This window comes from Gekko japonicus, unplaced genomic scaffold (genome assembly GCF_001447785.1).
Source record: "Gekko japonicus isolate JY-2015 unplaced genomic scaffold, Gekko_japonicus_V1.1 scaffold757, whole genome shotgun sequence".
NCBI classification, from domain to species: Eukaryota; Metazoa; Chordata; class Lepidosauria; order Squamata; family Gekkonidae; genus Gekko; species Gekko japonicus.
In genome coordinates, this window is record NW_015162500.1 from 576721 (window position 1) to 594953 (window position 18233).

Below are 18233 nucleotides of genomic sequence, written 5' to 3' on the forward strand. Positions count from 1 at the left end.
GGAAGTGATTGAAGTAACCCGAAGCCCAAAGAGACACAGTCGCGAGGCTTTTTTAAATCACTTCCGGTATAAAAATCGGAGTTCCCACTCTCGGTGTCCCAGGTGAAATCTATGAGAGACTTTCACCGTAGAGACGTCGACAGATAGAGCGGCGTCTTTCATAGAGACTGGAGGAGGTAACAAATGTGGGTCTTGGATGCTGGTCGATTTCCGTTTGGAGGAGAGTGTGTCAGTGTGGTGCTGTTAGTTATAGCAATTAAAAGCATTTCGCTCACTTATCCGTCTTGTTTGTGTTGCATTTTATTTTACATTGATGTGCAAATGGTGTGCTGTGCTTTAGATCGAGGGTCTACAATCACCTGCGTGGCCCGCATATGGGCATTCCTTAAGCTTTCGTTTGGAACCCCGAAGAAGGGCTCTAATCGCATTGAATTGTGGCTGCGGCTCAGTCTGCGGTTGGCTTCTTACAAGTCCTTTAAGGACATTAATATAAAAACACTTATATGTGGGAAATTATTCGAGGTAAAAGACTGGCTTTTGCTATGCCGTGTTCCAGTGGTATACTTGCATATGGGGGGGCCTTAATATATTATTTCCATTTTTTTTAAAATAGGGGATTCAGGGCCCTGGAGTCTATATTGGAACGGCTGACCGTCTAAAGCCAGCAACCGAAAACCTGGATTTTGGATCTTTGTGTCTTGGCGGATCAGTTCGAGCGACTACATCCCGTTTGAAAAACAAAAATCCACTCCCAAGTTTTTTCTCGGAGCTGGAGGTTGTCGACTACAGAGATGGGCGGAGAAAGAGAAGATTTCCTTCCTGGGTTTAACCAATGACAGCCTCGGACTATGAAAAACCATTGCAAGGTGTTCGTTATTTATATTCCGATGCAAAAGACTACCTGAATAAAGAACGCCAGGAAACGCTTGTAGCTGCCTGTTTGCTTTGGAAAGAAAAGCAGTGGTGAGTATATAATTTTTAAAGCAGGGGCACATAAAGGAGGAATTGACAATGCCATGCATTTGATGATGGCTTCTCTCTTGATCCGGTAGTATTACCTCCTAAGGGTTGCTAATTATTTAAATTTGACAAATCATTTCAGGAGAAAACTCTGCTTATGGCTTGTATTAATTTTGTTATCCAAGGCTCAAATCCTAGGCATGCCTGAGAGTCAAGCTTCATTGCACTTACTGAGACTGGTGTGTGTCTGACTTATGAATTAATGTTCTCCAAAATATTCTATTGTTAGCCATTCTCAGGTCTTGCAGACTGAGGGCTGTGGCTTCTTTTAATTGAGTCAATCCATCTCTTTTCCTGCTGCTTTCCACTTTTCTTAGCACTATTGTCTTTTCTAGTGACCCTTGTCTACCCATGGTGTGACCAAAGTATGATAGCCTCAGTTTAGCCATTGTTAACTTCTAGGAACAATTCAGGCTTGATTTGGTCGAAGACCCATTTATTTGTCTTTTTGGTGGTTCATGGTATCTGTAACACTTTTCTCCAACACTACATTTCAAAGGAATTTTACTTCTTGTTAGATTTCTAAACTGTCCAGCTTTCATACCCATACATAGTAATGAAGAATACATGAATTAACTTGATCTTGGTCGCCAGTGAAACATCCTTATACTTCAGGATCTTTTCTAGCTCCTTCATGTCTGCCCTCTCTAGTTTCAGTCTCTTTCTGACTTCTTGGTTGCAATCTCCCTTTTGGCTGATGATGGAGCCAAGGAATAGAAAATCTGGAACAAGTTCTGTTTCTTCATTATCAGCCTTAAAATTGTGTAATTTCTCAGTCATGACTTTTGTCTTCTTAATATTCAGCTGTAATTCTGCTTTGGCACTTTCTGCTTTACCTTCATTGATAGTAGTTTCAAGTCTTCACTGTTTTCTGCCAGTAGTGTGGTGTCATCTGCACATCTCAAGTTGTTAATGTTCCTTCCACCCATTTTCACTCCACCTGCATCTAAACCATTTCCAACTTTCTTTATGATGTTTTTGACATACAAAGAGTGGGAGATAAAAGTCATCCTTGTCTGACATCTTTACCAATTGGAAACCATTCTGTTTCTTGATGTCCTCTTGACTGGAGTATAGATTGCTCATCAAAACAATCAAATGCTGTGGCACACCCATTTCCTTTAAAGCCAACAATAGCTTTTCATGATCCACACAGTCGAAAAGCTTTGCTGCAGTCTATGAAACACAAGCCGATTTTCTTCTGAAATTCTCTCATGCTCCAGTAACTAATGTAAATTTGTAATATGATCTCTAGTATCTCTTCCTTTTGTGAGTCCATCTTGAACACTTGGTATTTCTCGTTCCATATATGGTAACAGTCTTTGTCGTGAGATTTTGAGCATCACTTTACTTGCATGAGAAATTAATGTGATGGTCTGATAGCTGCTGCAGTCTGATGTCTCCTTTTTCGGAATTGAGATGTAAATGGAGCATTTCCAGTCTGTGGGCCATTGTTTTGTTCTCCATATTTGTTGGCATAATCTTGTTAAAATTTTGATGGACTAGGTTTCTGAGGCTTGGAATAGCTCTATTAATATCCCATCTACTCCTGGTAACTTGTTTCTCCCAATTGCTCTCAGTGCAGCTCTCATTTCACTTTCAAAAACAGTAATTTCTTCTTCAAAAATGCTTCTTGGAAGGAATCTGTCATCCCTTCATCTCTTTTGTACAGTTCCTCAGTGTATTTTTCCCATCTTTTCTTTATTTTGTCCTGTTCAGTTAAAGTATTTCTGTGTTGATCTTTCAGCATGCCTAACTATGATTTAAATTTCCCTTTGATTTCTTGGCCCTTGTGGAGTAGATTTCTTGTTCTTCCTTTTTTGTTGTCCTCTTCTATTTGTTTACATTGGCCATTATAATAGTTCTTTGTCTCTATGTGTGAGTCACTGGAACACTGCATTTAGGCTTTTGCTTCTGTTTCTGTCACCTTTTGCTTCTCATCTGTCTTTAGCAATTTTAAGAGTTTCATCAGTTATCTATCTAGGCTTTTCTTTTCTTTTGGCTACAGGAATAGTCTTTGTGCATTCTTCTTTGATAATATCTCTGGTTTCAACCCATAGTTCTTCTGGTTCACATTCACTTGAACTTAACAATGCAAACCTGTTTATATGGTTTTTAAACTGTTCAGAAATGTTGCTTAGATTGTATTTTGGCATTATGACCGTTCATGTTTTTCTTCAGCTTTATTCTAATTTTTGATATTAACAATTCATGAGCTGTTCTAAAATTGGCTCCTGGTCTTGTTTTAGCAGAGAAAATAGAGCTGGTGTATTATTATGGGGTAACAGGGGAACAAAAGCTCAGCTCAGATTTCACTTAGCTGGCAAAAACATGTTCCCCATCTTCCTCCCGTCTTAGAAATGCCTATGGCTACAGCCAGGCTAAATACCTGCAACCAAGCAGGAACAGAAGTGAGTCCAGATCTCAGCCTTTCTTGTCTTACAAAAGGGAGGTACTACTTCACCCAACTAGCAACTGATTTGTGAAACTCTCTGCCACGAGGTATGGTGATGGCCGCTGGCTTAGACTGATTGAAAAGAGAGTTGAACAGATTTATGGAGGATAGAGCTATTGTTGGCTGTTAGCTAAGATGGCTGAATGGGCCTCCGATTGTCAGATGCTAGTGAACAGTTGGAGGGCTGTTTTCTGCTTATGGCTTCTCTGTGGCTTCAGTTGGATCTTGAACTAGAAGAGCTCTTGGCCTGATCCAGTATGGCTACTGTTAGGCTCTTGTACAGATGATGCTATGCCAAACTGCAACTGGTGCACTGGTTTCCATTTCTGGACCTTATCAGTTAACTTATCCCTTTCTGCTAAGATTATTCCATGACAGCTGGTATTGCAGATTCCACTGTTGAGCTGTGAAATTTTTGCTGCAGTCAATGGGTTTGCATCAACCATGTTGTTTAATTGTCACATGTGAATTCTAAGAAATTTAACCAGATGATCATTGTGACGACCCCTTAACTGGGGAGGTCTGGTTCTACTTTAAAAGTGTTCCTTTTATTTTACTTTGGGTATTCCGACTGCCACCAGGAAATTTATAAGGCTTTCCAAACCTTTATAATTATATATTTCTATCACTGGGTAGGTATACCGAGGGTCTAGGCTTTCATGAAGGTCTATGTGGTCTGAGGAATATTCTTTCCAGAGCTGGTATACTTGAATGAAGTAAAATTTATTTAAATAAAGCATAAATACGAGGGTAGAACTATGTAAACAGTACTGGGAATGATTTGAACAATTGCTTGGTGTCTCTCACAAGCTTCTCCTTTACTGCCCGGGAGGTTTCAAGTAACTTTGTAACATAAACTCAAGGTCATGTAAATTCACTGTTTCTCTCCTTCAGACCTCAGAATCAACTCCTTATCAACTGTCTTATTCAACTCTAAGACATAGAACTTAACAACCCACCCAGGGAAGCTTCTCCTTCTCTCTCATACATAGCTTAACTGCCCTTCCACTGACTTTATCAACTGTCATCTCTAACTGACCCTCTTGATAGACATTCAAATCCTCCACACAGCATCCATTCCAAAACCCCTCCCCCTCTCTGTCACTCACCAATCATATCACTTGCCTGATTCCAGCACTCTAGATTATCATCACAGCCATGCAAACCAAACTTTTAAAGCCACACACACACAGTTAAACATGAAATCATTACAATCATGCCACCCTGTTTTATCCTAATTCCTGTCACATGAGAGATCACTTGCATAATTCATGAACAGACTTTTAAAAATGAAATGCCTCTTTTCCATCTTCCAGTAGGGACAGCAACCTCCCTGTGCTCCTATCTCTGTAGATGGTGGCCATGAAGGGCAGTATCGGCAGACCCCTTGCAGTGTATTCTTTTCATCCCCACTAATATCTCTTGTGATTTTTTCCCCCAGACATCTGATTGCCATGGCTGCTGTGGATAGCTTCTCTCTCCTACTCAGAGATATTGGACGGACCTGCAATTGTTACATGGAGACATTGGCTTTAATTGGAGCCCTTTATACAGCCAAGATGTGCTTCACCTTTGTGAACGATACTTACACCCTGGTCAGGTTGCATTTCATTCCTAGGTTGGTTAGGAAGGCTGATCTAGTCAAGCTGTATGGACAATGGGCAGTTGTCACAGGTAAGAGACATAAAAATGATAGGATTTATTCACATTTCCCTTTCCTGAAATACAACCATAGCTTTTAAAGTAATAATCAGCTGTTGCTCATTACCCACCCCAGTCATTGGCTGAACTGGTCTAATGTCATAGAATGTTTCCATAGAAGGTCCTCCCTTAAAAAGTTGGGGAACACTGAAGTTCTTCCGAAGGAAGCAATCTGCTATTTTAGCTGGGAGAAAACTTGGCAATGTAAATCATTGGTACCAGGATGAGAAAAGCTGAGTGCAAATTCAGAAAACAAAAATAATTGTGTACAGAAATATCAAAATTCTAGGCAAAATACTTTTTATATAAAGTGTCACAAGGAATTTATAATTACAACAATATTATGGCAATTACTCTCTTCAAATAATGTAAACCACTCAGTACATGAAAATAATCCGAAGTAATCTGTTGACACGGGAGACGGAGGTCCGGGAAGGTAGCCACAACATCCCGAGGGTATTTTTCCATTCTTTTATTGTTGGGGCCGAGGCGATACGCTATGTCTATAAGAGGGGCTATGCCTTCCTCTAGTTCTAAGGTTTTTGCTAACCAATTAGCCAAGAAAATCTTAAATTCCGACTTACCCTCCGCAGATTCCGGTAGGCCTCTGAATTTCAAATTTTGTTCTTTTAATTTATTTTCAAGTGCCATGATTTTTGTTCGTGTCCAGTCCTCTGATTTTTGGAGTTCTTGGATTTCTTGATGCGCCGTTATGACTCCCTCCAGAGCCGTTTCCGCTGCTTGCGAGACTTCGGATAGAGTTTCAGTTATTGACTGCAGTTCTTCTGTTAGAGGTTTTATGGCTTAATGAACTTGCTCTGCAATGTTTTCTTCTCATTTTTGTATAGTAGTAAAAAAATCGTACCGGGAGAGAACAGTTCCGTCGTCCTCAAGAGTGTTGGCATCCGCCATTTTAGGCTCTTGTATTGGAGCACGGCCCTTTGTAGAGCTCTCATCTTCTTTGGCAAAGAATTTTATCATCGATATTGGAGCCGTGGATATTTTTTTCCCTCTCGTGTTTGTATTTTTCCCCATGATGTTTGCTGGCAAAAAAGTCTTCATAGAAGGAAATTAATGCGTCGTGGAGTGAGTAGGGTGGAGGAGGCGAGCCGTTATGCATCTGCCATCGACGCTCGCGTAGCCACGCCCCCCGCCTCTAGGTACCATGATGGTGCTGCGGCAGTAGGACCTTTGGGGCAAAGTGTGCCTCAATCCCTTGGCATCGTGCCTCGCGAGCGGCACTACTCAAGCCCCATAGCTGAGGGGTCCTCTGCAGGGACCCCAGGGGGGAACCGGCACAGCTGGATCCCCTCCTAGCTGCCGCAGAACAGGCCGCACCATATGGAGCTCGCCGGTGCATGCCTGCTGGGCAAGGAGCCGAAACCAGAAAACCTAGTCGTTGTCTATCCTTGTGTGTTTCTATTTCCTCAGCTGCTAGCTGTTCGCGTTTCTGCCTCTGGACTCATGGGCCAGTTCCTTAGCTGTTCCATTCCCTGGATCTTGTTTCTGCACTTTCATCCAGCACCTCTAGAGGCTGTTCTTTTGGTTCAGTCTTGTGACTGGCTTGTGACATGAGAGAAAATAGGCCTGATGAAGAGATAAATGGATGGCTCTGCCCTGTGTGGCCCATTATAGTTTTGTGATCCAGTGCAAGCTTTTCATTCCTAAGTTAATAACTCATGTGGTTGGCTTGTCAAGAGACAAGACTGATAATATCCAAATTAAAATGCATAGAACTAAGGCACTGAGGGTTTAACTCAGCAATTGTGCAAACCCACAGTTCATTTTAATTATGGTTAATTTGTGAAACTGGGATTCAGCTGGCAGACCCATCATGGGAGGGCATGGCCATGGATCAAGCTAGGCTGTCTGAGGTCTTACATCACACAAAACTATACTTCAGACTAAGGGTGCGGTCAGACGGCGTGCTGAGAGCGGGTTAAATTGCTCCGGTTCTAACTGGATAATATTTGATCTGGATAATCACGATCACACCTCCTTTATCCCGCCTCACCGCGCGGTCACGTCGCTCCCCGGTGTCTACACTATTGATGCGTGGGAGCGTGCATCAGTGGTTGAAATTTTTTTTCTCAGTTTGTGCATGCACATAGGTGCTCCTCCGTAGAATGGGGGGGGGACTATCATGGCGCATGCACAGAACCACTAGGACAAATCAATTCAACTCCTCCAACAAAAGACTTCTCTTTAAAAGTTTGACCTGAAAATGGCCTCCGTGAGATCCCGAACTCATCTAAATGCTAAAACAAGGGACTGCTTAAATGTCGGTTTTCTAAACGCGGTGGCGGAGCTCCACCTATGCACAAACCGCGAATGCATTAAAAAAATGGTGGGGGGAAAGCGAAAGCCTTGGGCAGCTTTCGAGCGGGGAGGGGGGTTTAAACCGGAAGTGGCTTGACAGCGGAGGAGCGATCACACAGAGGGAAAATGTGGGTTTAAACGGGAGAGCTGAGCAAACACCACTTTGGGACCTGGTAACAAAATACTCTGGGTTAAAATGGTTTTGAGCCGGAAACCAACGGCTGGGGACAGGAGGCAGATGTTGACTGTGTGATCGTGCATATAAAATCCATTTCTGAAGTGTAACGACACCAGATCAAATGGCGCATCTGAACGCACCCTTTAGTCTGCTTAGTCCGCTTTTGGCACGCTTCAGTAACAGATTTTATATCCACGTTCACACACCCAGCATCTGCACACCATCCCCAGCTGTCGCTTTCCGGCTCAAACCCCCTTTACAACAGAGTATTTTGTTACCAGGTCCCCAAGTGGTGTTTTCCTAATTCTCCGGTTCTAGCCGCACTTTTCTGACGTCTGATTGCTCCTGCGGTGTCGAGCCACTTCCGGTTTAAACCCCCTGCCCGCTTGAAAGCTGTCCGAGGCTTCCGCTTTTCGCCCACCATTTTTTAATGCGTTGGTGGTACGCACATAGGCAGAGCTCTGCCACCGTGTTTAGAAAAACGACATTTAAGCGGTCACTTGTTTTAGCGTTTAGTTGAGTTCGGAATCTCACGGAGGCCATTTTCAGGTCAAACGTTTAAAGAGAAGTCTTTTGTTGGAGGAGTTGGATTGATTTGCCCTGGTGGTTCTGCGCATGTGCCATGATAGTTTCTCCCCCCTTCTATGGAAGGGCGCCTATGCGCATGTGCAAACTGAGAAATTTTTAAAAACTCGCCGACACACGCTCCCTCACATCAGTAGTGTAGACGCCGGGGAGTGACGTGACTGCGCGGTGAGGCAGGATAAGGGAGGTAAGTGTGATCGCGATTATCCAGATCAAATATAATCCGGTTAGAATCGGAGCAGTTTAACCCGCTCTCAGCATGCTGTCTGACCACACCCTAACTGTGTTTTATAAATCAGCTTCAGATCCTGGTTCGATTGTCCTCCTCGTCATAGGTAGTGTAGTTGCCTGCATGAAGACAAATCACACCGACTATAGTAACCAGTTTGTTGACCATAGAGAGCCAGTTTGGTGTACTGGTTAGTAGCATGGACCCTAATCTGGGAGAACTGGGTTGGATTCCCCACTCTTCCACATGCAGCTGTTGGTGTGACCTTGGGTCAGTCACAAGTTCTTTCAGAGCTGTTCTTTCACGAGCAGTTCTCGAAAGAGCTCTCTCAGCCCCACCTGCCTCACAGGGTGTCTGTTGTGGGGAGGGAAAGGGATTGTAAGCTACTCTGAGACTCCTTTGGGTAGTGAAGGGCGGGTTATAAATCCAATATCCTCCTCCTCCTCCCGCCTGTAACCGTAGGAACTATAACTACAATTTCACACCATGTCTGAATGGAGCCTGAATCTGCCCTCCTAAGACATTTACTTAAAAGTAGATTCTGCTGAGAACAATAGGAGTGACTTATAACAAACTAAATTTAGGATTGGAGTGCCAGGGTTTCATTGTTCTTCTGCTCTGTTGCAGGTGGTACCTCAGGGATCGGCAAGTACTACGCTAAAGAACTGGCGAGCCGCAAGGTTAACATTATCTTAGTTAGCCGGAACCAGGAGAAGCTAGAGGCCCTTGCCCGAGAGATAGCCGATACCTACGAGGTGGAGACTGCCATCATCGTGGTGGACTTCAACAAAGGCAGTGAGATCTACCCTGCCCTCAAGAACGTCTTGGAGGACAAAGAGATCGGTATCTTAGTGAACAACGTTGGCGTGTTCTATACTCACCCAGACTATTTCGCCAATCTGACCTGGGATAAAATTTGGGAGCTCATCAATGTCAATATTGGGGCAGCCACTATGATGGTACATATGGTCTTGCCAGGGATGGTGGAGAGAAAGAAGGGGGCGATCGTGAACATTTCCTCGATGTCTTGCTGCCAGCCAACCCCTCTGATGACGGCATATTCCGCCTCCAAGGTGAATTTCAAACTACAAGTGTAGAGGGTTTTTTTCAAAACTGTTTTCCTAAACGGCAAGTAGGTGTTGTGTCTCCATGGAGATTTTCCTGTTTCTAGGGGTAAATGCTGTGTTGAGCTAGTATAGTGGAAAGGCTGAGGATAGTGATACACTTAATTTATACCCCATCTGCTTACATAAGCTCCTCCTCAAAACAACCCTGAGAGGTAGGTGAGGTTGGCAGCATGTGACTGGTCCAAGGTCAGACAATAAGCTTCCATGACAGAAGTGGGGATTTGAACCTGGGACTTCCAAATCCTAGTTAGATGTAGTGTTCCCTCTAAGCTGCAGAGTGTTGTGAGCAAAAATTCTATTTCGTGAGCCAAAAGAGCTACTAGGATTAAAGTTGTGAGGAAGCCTGATTTGAGTATCACGTAAATTACTTTTTTGGAAGATTATTAACATAACCTTTTTATAACTGTTATCATAACATTTTTATAGCACACAGTAGCACCTTAAAGACCAACATAATATATTCTAGCTAGGGTTGCCAACCTCCAGGTGGAGCCTGGAATTCTCCAAGAATTACAACTGATCAGCAGATGACAGAGATTGCTTCCTCTGGAGGAAATGGCAGCATGGGAGGGAAACATCAGTGGCCCCACATCCCCACTGAGCTCCCTCCTGTCCCCAAATTCCTCCCACTGCCAGGAACTTTGAAAGCTGCAGTTGGCAACCTTGATTTTAAGCATTCAATTGTGTTAGTCTTCCAGGGTGTCCCCGGCCGCCTGTTTGTCTTTCAGTGGAAGTTGTCCATCTCCCACTTCTCAAAGTTTGGCATATTATTTGTGAGGACAAGGGTTGCCAATTTTGGGATGGAGATTTTGGGTTGTGGTAGTACAGCCCTAGGCCACATCCTGCCTACATTCCTGACCTCCCTCTCCACCTTTAGCCACAACTGATCTTCCAACCACCATGAGGCCTGCAGCGGAATGCTGGCATTGCCCTTTGCCTGCTTCATGCGCACCTGCACCACTGCCCGCCTATTCACTGGAGGCTGCGTGTTCTCACACACGTCCACGCTGCTTGCCAGTCCAGGTGAGTGATGGTGTGGCTGGCGCTGCACTCACTCGTGCCTTTGCTGTCTCCTGGCAGCTGAGTTCACATGCAGGAGAAGGCCAGCCCCCCAGGGTGCCCGCCATTTCCCTGCAAGGACGCCCAGGTGATTAGTCAGAGTTGTCTGGGAAATGAATTGTTTTGATAGGAGGATGGCAATCTCATGAGTGCTGTTTTGCAGCGAGCCCCTGGGCTTCCGCACTTTGGTCACATTGTTTTTGCCTCGTGATTATTGATGAGAACCATTTGCAGTACATGATGCTTTTCTGTGGTGGGAACAAATGAGGCCGGGGGGGGGAGAAGTAGAAAGGAAGAGCCAGCCATCAGAGGAAGAGGCAGCGAGAGGAAAGAGCCAGCTGACAATTTTGTCACCCTGCGCTGAGCCAAAAATTTGTGCGCTAAGGGCTGAAAATTTGTGCACCAGCACAACCTAGCGCATTTTAGCAGGAACACTGGTGAGATGCTGTAACAGCTATACCGCTCTGGCTCTTTTTTACAAAGGGGGAATTGGAGTTTATGTGGCTTGAGCTGGGGTTATTCATGAGGCAGAGCTGACTGCTCGTGTAAGAATTTGCGGGACTGGATCTCTTACACCTGCCTTGCCCTCCTGCCTTTGGAGCTCAGCAGCCTGTGGGAGAAAGGGTCAGGCAATGCACAGAAGCAGCAGTAGGCGCCCGCCTCTCCCCCAAAAGAATTATGTCCAATGTCACTTTGTTCCCCAACCTGAGTATCTTACAAACTGTGTTGGGAGACAGTAGTTTGTGATGCTAGAACTGGTGCTTCACATGTGGCCATGAAAAGTGCTATTAAGTCACAGCTGGTTTATGGCAACTCCATAGGGTTTTCAAGGCAAGGGACATTCAGAGGTAGTTTACTGTTGCCTGCCTCTGCATAGCAATCCTGGTCTTCCTTGGGTGGCCTCCCATCTAAGTATGAATCAGGGCTGACCGTGCTCAGCTTTGGAGATCAGGCTAGCCTGGGCTATTCAGGTCAGGGCTTTGCATGTAGCCCATGTAAAAACAGGGCTTTAGCTAGCCTTTACTGCTGAATGGGGCTGAAAAGGAATGCGTAGAGAGTCCAATGGTTTTCTCGTATCTAGAAGACATTGGTGTAACACTGTTACTGAGCTCAAACCACAGGGTGTATTTCAGTGTATATGAATGGCTGGCATCAGGACGGTAATGGAGGTGGTGGAAAGTGCCGGCGAGTCACAGCTAACTTATGGCGACTCCTTAGGGCTTTCAAGGCAAGAGACAGAGGTGGTTTGCCATTTCCTGCCTCTGTGTAGCAATCCTGGACTTCCTTGGTAGTTTCCTATCCTGACCCTGCTTAGCTTCCAAGATCTGTCGAGATCGGGCTAGCCTGGGCCATCCAAGTCAGAGTACCAGAACCACATACAACCAGTAAGAATAGGTTTTTCTAAATTCAAAATTTGCTTACCTCTTCTAGCACCTTCCCATGCTCAGAATCATAGTATGTTAAAGAGGGGGTTTCTTCAGGGTGAGTTACCTTGAAAGATCCACCTTGTATGAGGGGGCATGGTGGCTGTAAAGAGCTGGGGGGTGGGGGTCAGCTGGGAGAAATTGAAGCATTGTCACTTTGGGGGAGAGCCTTCCATTACTCAAATGGAAACTGTCAAGCCAAAAGCTTGACTCTGGTTGATGGGAAAGAATGCAACTAGGTGAGAGGACATAGCTGCTGACCCTGCCCTAGCTACCATCCTGTGTAGAAACCAGAGAATCCTAACTGCCCGCTCTTATCCCTGGCAGGCCTACCTGGACCATTTCAGCAGAGCGCTTCATTATGAATATGCTCCTCAAGGCATCTTTGTCCAGAGCTTAATTCCATTCTTCATTTCCACCAACATGACAAAATTCAGCAAGGAACTAACCCCCAAAAATTTCTTAGTGCCTTCCGCTGAAGTGTATGCACATCACGCTGTGACCACTCTCGGGATCTCCAGAAGGACCACCGGCTACTGGCTACATACAATCCTGGTGATATTGTTAATTCATTAATTTTGAACTGTGTTTTTTCCTCTTGACTTTTCCAAGAATATCATTGTGCCGCAGAACCTGGACGGATTATGAAACACAAGCAAGTCAGGATCTTGTCCACTTTTAAGTGTTAGCAAACAGCCCATTTAGTTTAGTCTCATTAGTCATAATCTGTCTTCCCCACACCCTGCCCATTTCTACAGTTAGTCTTCTTTGCAGACGTAATCTACCTCATACTGCTTCTTAATTTATTAATTTTAAGCAGATTACTCATGTATCGGAAAAGCTAGACCCCATTTGAACACCTACAAAAATCTATCACAGGTACATAAAATTTCACAGCTAAAAGTAATAGGTCTGCTATTATCTTATAAATAAATAATAATTATTTTATTATCTTCTAATAAAAGAGGTATAATGTCATCATGTGATTGCAAAGGAAGAATTAAGAGATTTCCAGGCTCAGAAAAGTAATTTCATTCAAAGGTCACGGGATACAGGCTATCAGAGTATAGTGGCACCTTTAAGACTACCAGAGTTTTTTTCAAGGTATAAGCTTTCGGGTGCATGCACACTTCTTCAGATACAATAAAATGGAAGTTACCAGTCCATACATATGGATGAGCAGTAAATTAGCATACAACATAATGAAGATGTTTATTATGTTGTATGCTAATTTACTGCTCATCCATATGTATGGACTGGTAACTTCCATTTAATTGTATCTGAAGAAGTGTGCGTGCACCCGAAAGCTTATACCTTGAATAAAACTCTGTTGGTCTTAAAGATGACACAGGTCTCAAACTTTGTTCAAACTACCTGAATCTATCTATTAGAGTATGGTATCCTTTGCAGAACTCTAGATGGTAAGGCATTAAGGTGCACCAACATAAAGGCACGCCTATAGTGAGGAACAGTCAAATATAAGCAGTAATTGGGAAGCTTTCCAGGTAGAAGAATACCAACAAATTGAGTAGAACAAATACGTCATGCTCTACAGATTATACTGTTATAATCGTACTTAAAAAGACATTTCATAATCTATTTTATGGCTTCCGGTCTGGTAACTGCACAAAGGGAGTCCAAGGAAAGACCGAGGAGCTGTAGTTGTTGCTTGCCAGGTTTATTCCAGTGGCAAACATAAAGAGTCCTCTCTGACTAAGCCGAGGTAGCCTTCTTGGATATCCGAGTGTGTAATTTTAATTTGAAGGGGAAAGGCCTTTAGCCAAGGCCGAGCTTCAAGAGATGGTTGTCCCAATTCAGCTCTGAGGATTACTCCTGCTACACAATTCAGAATTCCACAGATGGCATGTAGGAATTTAAGAAGAATTGAATCCAAGGAGTCCCCTATTTTGTTGATGCAGATACCAGCCCCATATAAACTTTGTGCAGCCATTTTGGCATTAAACAGTTTGATGGTGGCTGGGATACACTAAGTCCCAGAAATGACAGATAATATTTGAGTCCCAGAAATGACAGATAATACCACTGTAGCTAATCTTTTAACATGAGCAGTTTGCACTGACCCAGTTAAACTTTGGTCAAATGAGATTCCCCCCCTCCCCCCAAACCAATGATTTTTGATTTTTGATAGTTAACTGTCAGACATTCTTCTAAGACAGTAAGAGACAAAAGCCTTTATCGGAGAGGACAATCCTGGTTGTGTTCTTGATAGGAGAACTGCATCATTAGCAAAAAGTAGGACAGAAACTTTAGCCTTAGTCAATGGATGGAAAATAACAGTCCTGGGTAGAGACAGCAGAAATCATATTGTTGATATGTAAATTAATAAAAGGGCCAGCACACACCCTTGATGCACTCCCTGCTGTAGGTCTGTCTAACCCATAGAGGAATTATGTAGTGGGATTATAATTCAGAATTTCAATCAAAGCCAGCGGTCTCTTGTCAATAGATGTTAGTTTTAGTTTGTGTCACAATCGGGCATGGAGTACGGTATCAAAAGCCGTCTTCAAATCCATGAAGGCAGCAACCAGGATCCCCCAACTCTTGGTTGTATACTTGTTTAAGCACTGTAAATGTCAAAAGATGATTGTCTGTACCAGCTCCTCACCTAAAACTGGCCTATTCCCTTCCCCACCCCCTGCCCAGTTCTATAGTTAGTCTTCTCTGCTGAAATAATTAAGTCATCCTACGTATGATGTTTGGAGGGGGGGAGTGGAAGAAAGGAGTGGGTGATTCACTGTTTGAAGTGAGCTCTTAATTCTAACTTGCCTTTCGTCTCTTGTAGTTTCTCTTGGGACAATACATACCAGAATGGTTGTGGGCCTGGGGAACATATCGAATGAACAACACTTTGCGCCTAGAAGCCACTTTGCAAGGACCACATTAAGAATGTACCCTGGAGGAAAGCCAACACCTAGAAGCCTGCTGTTAACTATTGATCCAGAACTCCACTCTCTGAGTGGGATTCTCTCTCACCTGCTCAAGAAATGATATCTGTCATGAAGGTTTCAAAAGACTGCCAGTCCTGCTTTTATTTTTGTTTTCAGGATCCACTCTAATTGAACAGGCAAGGGGTGAAGAAACCTGTTCAGATCAGGTAGCCTGTTTTCAAGTTTTCATTCTACAATGTAAAGGCCTTCAGTTTCGGTTAAATACTAACTGGTTCTTGTCCCAGTATGGGTCAGAAGTGAAGAAACACTTTGGAAGCTGGATGAAGGAAACTACAGATGCTGCTTCAGGGAGTGTGTCTGTGAGAGTTGCAGGCCATGGAAAGTTGTGTTGTGAAGAGCCTGTTCAGTACCAAAATTCTGTCCAACCATTTGAATGTGGTGTACTAGATTTATTACTATCCTGCATTTCTTTGCAGAGATTCTTATGTTTTAACTGGGACAGTGGATGTAGTGTTACAAAAACATCTGAAGCTGTTTTTTTTTTTTTTAAAGTGGGAAGGAATGTATTTTTAGTTTATGTGGTGAAATTTCATTTTTAGTGAATTGCTTGAGCTGTGCGTTTTGTAATGTCAGGATGACAGAGCTGTGAGGCTTCAGATGAAAATAATTCCTTTTTTCCATATCAAGTTAGGATTCCTCTCTGTCTAGAAATATTCCGTTAGTCATCTTTGATGTGTCTGTAGATTTGTGGTTTGTATGCAGCCTGTTGGAAGTGCTGAAATATTGAACTGTCTCATTGAGTGTGCAAAAAAAGTGTTTGTGATTCTTATATAGAGAGTGATAGTCATACCTTCTGATATTTCACAGATGAAAACTTAGTCATACTTGCCTGAACCAAATTCTCTTAGCAGGGATCACTGGATGACTCATTCCACTGCTAAAAGATTATTGCTGGGTCAATTTATCCCCAACATATGGTGCCTGCTGATGTGTTTCCCGGTAACCATTTGCCATCCCTAGCTTTTCTCCACCTACTTTCATCAGGGATACTTTAGAAGAACCCAGAAGGCAGTGCCTTTGTGTCCACAGAGGTGAAACCAGTTCAAAAACAGCTGTCTCCATCATAAGAAGATGCTTGGTTTGCTACTCATCAGTGTTTTCTCAGTGGCCCATCTCCCCATGGCAGCCATTTTAAAGTAGTGCCCACTTGCATTTTTACAATTCCAGAAGTGCCCACGGGCTTAGCAAGATTTGAAACCTCTGCCATGTAAAGCCCAACTACATAATATGTTTTTGCACCCCGACCTGATAGAACCATTCTATTCTACTACTATCAGGCCCAACTATTCTACTACTATCAGGCCCAACTACATGATTTGTGTTTGCACTCATTCCTTATGGCAAGGTGGCAGCTGCGGGGAACTTGTTTCACCAAATGCTGCAGGGCCTTATTTGGATTGGGATCACAGTGCAGTGTTTCCCTCACCCAAAATGGCCCCAGCAGGGCACTTCTTGTGCCATTACCAGGCTGTATCATCTGGCTGTGGGGAATGCGAGTTGAATAGGGAGAACCCAGACCTGACTTGTGCACGAACATAGTTGTCAACAATGTATAGTGCATCTCTGCATCAGTGTATGGCCATTCTCTGCCTGGTGCCTTAGTGTTTTGTGAATTCACATTTTTATATATTTAGATCTGAGTGGGTAGGACGATGTATCTTCTCTAGCATGCCCGGGAGCAGATGCATTCTCCTGTCCACTCAGGTTTCAATTCTAGAGACCTAGAGGAGGTCCCCCCCAAATAATTGCAATGATAGAAAGTCACACTTAGAAAATTTTAACAAGCCCCACTCCCCAAAAGGAAAACAAATAAGCTTTGTGATTTGTCAGAGAATGGTGTTGGATAACAGGTGCCAGCGAGTGCATGTGGCATTTATTTTTACAATGCCATCAATACATATGGTGGTTTACTTAATTATATTTCACATAGTTTTTCCCCCTTTGTTTCTGAAACCTGATTACTAATAAGGTTTATAAAATAATCCCCTAAAACTGAGCAGGATGAAGTCCTTTGCATTCCTTCTTTCTCTTCCTTCCTGCTATGAAGGGTGACTGCTCACTGGTGTATTAAGAACAAGGAGGAGCCAAGAGATGGTTGATCCAGACTCAATGGATCTTGTGTCTCCTGCTAGTTGTGATTTTTACTGCCCTTGGGGTTGGAGTTCCCCCACCCCCCAATCGTTTTAGCAGCAGTCTTCAGGGTTAAACTGAAATATGGCAAAGGATGTACTAGTAATTTTCTCTTGAAAACTTTCTTGGTAACAAATGCTATACACATTGAGCAGTTTGCATTTCTGTTTCTCCTCCCTGTAGACCTACCACAAGGAGGAGAAAAGGGTTTGATGCTCCTTTCTACAAAGGCTGCAAAATAATGTATGAAAGCTGAATTGATGGCAAATAACTAAATGAGACTAAGTTTAGTTTCTTATGAAGGCAAGACTGATTCAATCTTTTTAAGGCCTTATGGGTTTTTAAGTGCTAGCTGTAATTGTAAGCCTTTTTACTGGAACATAAGTGCCACTAAAACCAATTTAACAATGTTTGGGGTTCACAGTTTATTAGATTATGACCAACTGTAGTTAGAAAAAATTGAATTAAATGAACTAAGAAGTATTTCTAATATTGGTGAAGTGTATGTGATTGTGCACTAATAAAAAAGACTTGGAAGTAAAAATAGTGTTGTCGATTTAGATTTGAGTCCCACGCTCTCCCAAAGGTGGTAATGACTTCAGACCTTTACGCCCTTCTGAGCAGAGTATATAGACTCTTAGTCCCATTTACTTCAAAGGATTTACTTAAACTGGTGTGACTCTGCTCAGCGTAGCATTGTTAATAAAACCAAGCTTGCCATAAACTAAAAGACATATCACTTCCCCACTCCTGTTTTGGTTATAGCAGCGTTCGTAGAACGATTACATACGCCACGACTCATTTAAACTTAGCAAAGGGTAATTAGAAGACTACATGTCCCATAGTGCCTTACGGCACAAGCGCTTTTTGTGGCCGACCTCCGCGATAAAAGCTAATGCGGCCTCCATCCATTTGGCCCACAATACGCCGGGATTTCCCATTTGCTTCCTGGGAGATGTAGTTCTGCATTATAACAGCCTCTCCAGGCGAAGACGCGGTAAAAGACTACAAACTCCAGAATGCTTCCGCCTCGCCGT

At 43.3% G+C, this 18233-nt stretch overlaps 1 protein-coding gene across 1 annotated transcript; it reads left to right on the forward strand.

The window, feature by feature from the left end:
* Positions 1-842: 842 nt before the first annotated feature.
* Positions 843-15498, forward strand: HSDL1 (hydroxysteroid dehydrogenase like 1). The gene is made up of 5 exons (XM_015406107.1): positions 843-963; positions 4917-5149; positions 9115-9560; positions 12425-12652; positions 14901-15498. Exons 2-5 carry the CDS (start codon positions 4930-4932, stop codon positions 15000-15002), a joined length of 996 nt encoding a protein of 331 aa, XP_015261593.1. The 5' UTR covers positions 843-963; positions 4917-4929; the 3' UTR covers positions 15003-15498.
* The last annotated feature ends 2735 nt before the right edge of the window (positions 15499-18233 follow it).

Coding starts and splice junctions, on each gene's coding strand:
- HSDL1 (XM_015406107.1), top strand. CDS start 4,930: ATGGCTGCTGTGGATAGCTTCTCTCTCCTACTCAGAGATATTGGACGG. Junction 5,150..9,114: donor ACAATGGGCAGTTGTCACAG/GTAAGAGACATA, acceptor GCTCTGTTGCAG/GTGGTACCTCAGGGATCGGC. Junction 12,653..14,900: donor ACTGGCTACATACAATCCTG/GTGATATTGTTA, acceptor CGTCTCTTGTAG/TTTCTCTTGGGACAATACAT.